This window comes from Arachis ipaensis, chromosome B1 (assembly GCF_059453495.1).
Source record: "Arachis ipaensis isolate K30076 ecotype BB chromosome B1, ASM5945349v1, whole genome shotgun sequence".
NCBI lineage: Eukaryota > Viridiplantae > Streptophyta > Magnoliopsida > Fabales > Fabaceae > Arachis > Arachis ipaensis.
In genome coordinates this window covers 21,739,224-21,746,166 of record NC_142436.1, presented here as the reverse complement: position 1 = coordinate 21,746,166, position 6,943 = coordinate 21,739,224, and the positions used below count along the sequence as shown (strand labels likewise).

Below are 6,943 nucleotides of genomic sequence, written 5' to 3'. Positions count from 1 at the left end.
TCAATAAACGAGATCTGAGCCCGGTTTTCAATATACATTGGAAACATTTCTTGTATGCTCGCTTCGTCCGTCACATATTTGGTTTGAAATTGGACGAATCCACCAAACACCGGTATGGGATATCTGTATAGAATACATGATATTTTTCTTGACCTCTCAGAATCAATCTTTTCACAGATCACACCTTTGAGCTCTTAAAATGAAATGGTAAAAGGAATAACAACATCTAGTGAATTTTCACAAACAAATTTTACTCCTTCAGATGTTTGTAACAAAATCTGACCAAAATAATACACTTTTAGTAACACTCTGTCACTCATTTCTCTCAATCACTAAACAAAGAGCATAAACTTGGCTACTAGATTTTCTGGTTCAAAACAAGTAATGATGAAGAAACCAGAAAGAAGAAACAGAAGAAGAAGCTGTTGAAGAAGGGGAAGAAGACGCGAGTACATCGCTACCACCAGTTACGCACTTTTATATAAGCCTCTATAATCAACTCGGACCCTTCAACTAGGTTAAGCAAATTAAAAAAAATATTAAAAAATGAAATCGGACCATTCGATTTCATGCTCCAGATCATATAAAAAAATACCAAACTCAAGCAACACGAAGGGTTCGACTTCAAACTTCCCAAATTCAAATTTCTCAACCTAGAACTCGGACCATGCGATTTATGTTCCATTTCATATTAAAAAAAACCCAGCTTGCAACACGGAGTGTCCGATTTCAACGTTCCAAAATTCACATCATTTCTCACCCCTACAAATCGGACCATGCGATTTGTTATGCAAATTTTTAAAACCAAAGAACTCGCATGGTCCGAGTTCTTCTATCTCACACTGCCAAAAAACTGTCCCACATATTTGTCTTGCATCCCCTCACTCCATATCGAAAAAGATCACACATAAGCTTTCCCTTTCCAAAAAATTGAGCCGCTGAGTGTCATATAATATAAAATTTAAAAAAGATCTATTGTCATGAATAAAAAAGTATACTCTGTAATATTATTACTTTAATTACATGGGAGCACTTTAATTTTTTTTAAAAATATTGCATGTATAAAAAATATTTATCAAATAAATTATTATATATTTATATAAAAATATATATTATTTAATTTATTAATTAATTTTTATATATACATAATATAATTTTTTAATAAAAAAATACAATAGTTTGGCAACTGTATTTCGGTCCCTTTCGTCAGTGACTTTAATTGTCTAATAACTAAGGCAGTCGATATAATCAATCGTACAAGCTACTAAAACATGCTAGATTGTACGTATACAAACGCTAGGGCTGTTGAAAATGTCTAGAGTATGAAAGTATCCAAAAGTATACACAAAAAACCTAGCGTACATGATGTTTTGGAATTTTTCACCAAAATCACAAGGCACATATGAAAAATAGTACGTGCATGAGGAGCATGCCCTGCTAGCTTAGGCTAGTCAATGATGCGTTGATGCTAGCTGCCTATTCTTACTTACGCTCCTCAATAAGGATCCTTTCGGCTGCGCATGCATGTTCATGTATTCAATTATTCTTAATTTTGGTCCCTTTGGACACATACACACGCAACATACATTTAGCTCCAAAATTATTGACTTGACTATATGCTATCTGTCTCCCATATCATATATAGACTGTGAAATCTGGGATTAAAATATCTAATTCTAAAAATTTTAGAAATTGATTTGGATAATTATTTTAAATTTATTTGAGTAAATAAAATTAATTTTGTATTTATGAAAGACAAAAAACTGTCACTTTTACTTATAAAAGTTTAAAATATTAATAAATTTACACATGAATAAACTTAATTTGAGTATTTGTCATATAAAAATTATTTTTTATTAATACAAAATTAATTTTATTCATTTATAATTAAATTTATCAACATTTTAAAATTTCATAATTAAAAATGATCATTTTCTCCGCAGTATGAATTTTGGGGTTTGTGGATTAATGTGAGAATGACTTGTTTAGCTTAAACCATGCTCCATGATGTTATTTTAATTTGGTAATACCTATACTCTAATAAAATAAAAATAAAAATAAAAAATTAAAGTGATGATATTATTTTGATTTGTGAATACTTATACTCTAACAAAATAAAAAATAAATAAGATCCACATATAGCATGTGAAATTTACTGTCCCACATACTTTTGCTTGTTGTGAAATAGACATACCCAGGCTTTGAATTAGCATTTTTGAATTAGGATTAATGTTCTTTATCTAATAGGCATCCTATCTCAATTTTCAAACCCTAATTTATGTATATAATAATTTATTGGTCAATATAGTAAGAAACAAAAAGATTGAATCAATAGAAAACTTTATGCTATATTTGAATAATGCATCTAAAACAGAAAAATGAAACAAATATTTTCATCTCCCACTATTAAGAAATACAAAAATTTTCTATATTTATTTTACCTGTCTATATTTTTGCCTTTATCTTTGTTTCTTAATCAAGCAAGTTTTTATATCTATTATCTCTACTTTTATCCTAAACACAACTGTAAACCACTCACGGTTTTCCAAACCAAGCAAAACTTCGACCTTTCCACTAACCTTTTAATTTTATTTTATTTTAGAAATGGGGGGATTAATATTTCCTAAATAATCTTATAACCAAATTAATCAAGACAACCTTTTATGGTTAATTTTTTTGAATATTGGATGATATTTGGTGTAATGCGTAATTATAGTGCAACTGTGTGTTTTGCTGTAATATTGGAGGCTAGTAGAAATCGCTCCCCGCAATTTATAGACAGCAGGGAGAAGACAAAAACAAATAGCAGAAAGAAAAAAATGGAGGGGGCGACTAAAAGTATGGTGGAAGAAATTTGATGTATAATGAAGGCGATTTGTAAGGGAGATAACAAAATTTGAGATTTATAGTCACTTAGGCTCAAGTGTTTTTCTAGCCCCCTCCATTTTCTTTTAGCCTCCGATATCACAGAAAAATACAAAGCTGCATCATAATCACGCATTACACCAACTGTAGCCAATATTTAAAAAAAAAGAACCGACCTTTTTTCCCTAGTAATTTTAAGAATTTGAGAAAAGCAGGCAAAGTAAAGTAAACTAACGAATTTGACCCTCAAGGGATATCATATCAGCCAGAATTATTGTTTGGCTGAAAATGTAGCTGTCAAACTTTGAAAATCTCTAATGTTGTTGATGACTATTGCAAACCATCATAGCTACAAGGACTAAATTATGCACTGTAACACATAGCTAACCATAACCAACTCAAAGTGTAAAGCCAAAGAAACAGGACCACCTTAGTAATAACTAAGAAGCAAAGCAACCTCCCTAGTCATTTTCAAATTTGATCCACTATAATGTCTGGTCTATACCTTCTTTTCTCTCTTTAGTGGGATTCCAGAATACAGAATACCCATTTTCTCTTGTTCCCAACGGCAACAACTTTGTAGTCAACCTTGCTCAATTATCACTTTCCATACATAATTACAAACATAGAAGTCCTAAAGTTTCAGAGAGTTAAACAATTTGCTTATATTTTTTTTGAGCTCATCCCTTTTTGAAATATTATTATATATCATGTGGTAAATAAATGGTTTTGACCAATTCACTTTATAGTTTATAGTGACATGCTCAAAACAAGCAATGATTAATTTCCATCACTTTTGCTACAGTGACAGCTAGCTTTTGTCACGGACATGCATCTTCACTCTTCAGTTAAAAAAACAAACATTGCAATAATTTGTAACCACAGATACCAAATTGCTTAAAGTCCAATATATATTCATACATATTGTCAATTAAGCATCAATGACTCAGATCCAATATAATGCTTAGTATGTAGTAAATGAAATTCAAGCAAGCTACGATAAAATCCTCAACATAGAACTAGAGTTGAATTCTCCATTAACATTAACTAGAAGGGTGACAAATATCTTTAATTCTTTATACAAGACCATCAACTTGTTCTAATATATTCACTAAAGAAATTTCACATATTTGATTATCAGTTATCAAGAATAAATGACCATTTGTACCAATGAAAGATGAAAACGCTGACATATGTACCCACATTAAATCGAAACTAAACTTGTACCCACAGAAGATGCCATCCGTGTGACAAAAGTATCCTGTCTTTGGAGGGTTGGAGTGCCACGTAGGGTACTTTTGTCACACGGAGGGCATCTTACGTGGGTACAAGTTTAGTTTCGATCTAGTGTGGGTACATATATCAGTGTTTTCATCTTTTATGGATACAAATGGTCATTTATTCCAGTTATCAATCTTCAATTCTTCAGCAGCAGTTCCTACTCTGCACAAACAGGGGAGATCTAGAATCTTGTCTCTTGATTCTTAATGACAAATATCTTGTATAAACAAGATAGAATTTGCATTCGAGAGATTAACTCAGATAGAATTACAAGTTTACAACTCGTTTTTCCACTCAATATCAGATCCCTATTCCACATTAATCAACAAAGTAGACAGAAGGGAACTTAGTCTCTGCCTCAATAGACTTTTCAAGTAGTTTGCAAGAAATGTATATATATTAAGAACATAAAATAGTTGCATTTTCAATAAAATAACTACCAAATAAATGCAACAGAAAGCTACCATGTTTGAAGCAAAACTACTAAGCTCCTTATTAATGAGGGCTATTAAGAACATCGATAGACACGCGACTAACAGAAGGCAGTCTCATCTGCTGGTCCTTAGCTCTGCTCCTCTTAAACAGCGGCTCCATCGAATGTGAAACCGACGATGCCGCAACGGCCCACAAATCGTTTGAGCTTTCACAACTGAAAGAAGCATCAATGACACCTCCCGGGCTACTCGGGGCAGATTCGCGGTTGCGCTTGCGCTTGTGCATCTGGTGAAGACAGTCAGTAATACCTTCTTCGCAAACTAATGATTTCAGCAAGAGTTTGTAGCACTGGTTCCCTTGTTCCTATTAGATCACCACCAAAAATGTCCCAATTACTCATCAAATCAGCATTCAGCATCATATTTAACACAAATCAATAGATATGTATAAGACAAAAGACAAACCTCACTAATCTTGAGTAGTCCCAGAAGTTCACTAATGTACTTAGTTGCATTAAATGGCTCAATCTCTTTAATAACATGGATCATCGTAGCAGCAGCCAATGTAGATGGAAGATAACTCATAACCCTTGAATCTACATTAATATAAACAAAAGGACAAATCAACCTGAATGGAATGACCCAGATTCGGTTAAAATATGAACACCTAATGACATAAATTAGCATTAAAAAAAAAGGGTCTTGCTCTAGATTCTAGCATACATTGCTTACTTACTTACTTACCGGCAATGACGCCAAGAAGAACCCGCTGGCACCGCCATAGAAATTCCCAATGCAAGCGACTCTTGAGGCCAAGCCTTCTAACAATGTGTTCAAAGAAAGAAATTGGGGTCACCGGATGCATCTTCCATTTGAGAGTAGACAACACAAGAAGCTCCATTCTTTGTATTGTCTTTGCTTCAAACAGAAACCTCGATTCTTCCACCTACTCCAAAAAGAAAATCCCCCTTTTTTTCAGAAGCATAACAACAAACACCTGGTGTGCATTTCAAAAAAAAAAAAATAATAATAAAACAAAAAAAAGAGACAAACACATACTTGGAGGTCTAAGAGGAGGGGCACATGTGTCTCTTCCATCTTTGCAGCAATTGACAAGCACGCAACCGCCGTTAACTGAGTCATCCATGGCTTATCCCTTTGAAACGTGAGGCTCGTGACGAACCTGTCGAAGTAGTTAACGGCGAGAACGGTGGTCAAAGCTGAAAACCCATAGTGCGCACACACGTTAGTGATCCAGCCAACGGGCCCAACTCGAAGCCCATCTAGAAGTCCATCACGGTGGTCGTCGTCGTTACCAGCGGCGGCGTGGGTCTCTCCCTCTTTGGAGATTAAGGAGGCGAGCTCGTCGTGTTCCCAGAACAGGTCGTTGTCATGCAGAACGGGATGAGGAAAAGATTGGAGCTTTGCGGGGCAAAACGACGGTGATTCGTCGTGGTGGTTGTCGTTGAGGTGGAACGACGCGTCGTTTCGGGTGTCGTCAAAGGTGTCGTCGTGTTCTTCTTGGCAGAGGAGGGTGTCGAGAAGGGAGGGAGTTGTGGGAGACATCTTCTTCTTGAGAGAAGATGATGAAGAGAGTTTTCTTCATTGTAGAAGGAAATAGAGAGTGTGAAGAGCCATTTTCATCACTTATTCTGCATACTTTTTTTTTTCTCTCTGTCTCTCTCTCTCTCTCTCTCTCTCGCAGCCAGTGAGAGTGAAGAAGAAGATGAAGAAGAGAGACGAATGCAGTAATGAAACAAAGTGTTTTTATCTGAGAAGTGAGATGCACTTCACGCATGTCCTTTCCTATCCATTTTCCCCAATATTCTTAACAATTTCATATACACAAGTAGAATATAATCATATATGGTTTTGTTAGGTTCCCTTTGATTACAAGTTTACCACTAGAAAGGCAAGATTACAACAGATAAAAATAAATAAAAATATTATATTTAGAGATATTAAGTTAATATATTTTATATTTATTTTGATAAAAAAATAAGTATATTAATAAAAGATATAATTTATATTTTATTTTTTTATTATTTTTATTATATTTTTATAATTTATTCTAGTTTTATCATTAAATAAAATATAAAAACACTAATTTTTGTATTTTTGTCTTTGAGTAAATGGTTAAATTAGTCCTTGAAAAATCATGCGGTCTTTATTTTTGTCCCCAAAAGATTAAATTAATCAAAATTATCCTTAAAAGATTTAAAAGTTAATCACTCCATCTATTTTGTCACTAATGACGTTAAGTATTGCAGAGGTGACATGTTAGCTTAGCTTGTCAGTAGCTAAATGATGTCGTTTCTCCCCCCAAAGTGTATTTGTCACTCACTACACCTCTTCAATTCCTC

At 33.8% G+C, this 6,943-nt stretch overlaps 1 protein-coding gene across 1 annotated transcript; it reads right to left on the bottom strand.

Moving 5' to 3' along the window:
• Positions 1 to 4,349: 4,349 nt before the first annotated feature.
• On the bottom strand, positions 4,350 to 6,471 carry LOC107627161 (cyclin-D3-3). Its single transcript, XM_016330019.3, has 4 exons — positions 5,640 to 6,471; positions 5,325 to 5,526; positions 5,046 to 5,176; positions 4,350 to 4,944 (listed from the first exon to the last, which is right to left on the bottom strand). The coding sequence occupies exons 1-4, from the start codon at positions 6,144 to 6,146 to the stop codon at positions 4,642 to 4,644; spliced, it is 1,143 nt and encodes a 380-aa protein (XP_016185505.1). The 5' UTR covers positions 6,147 to 6,471; the 3' UTR covers positions 4,350 to 4,641.
• Positions 6,472 to 6,943: the final 472 nt, after the last annotated feature.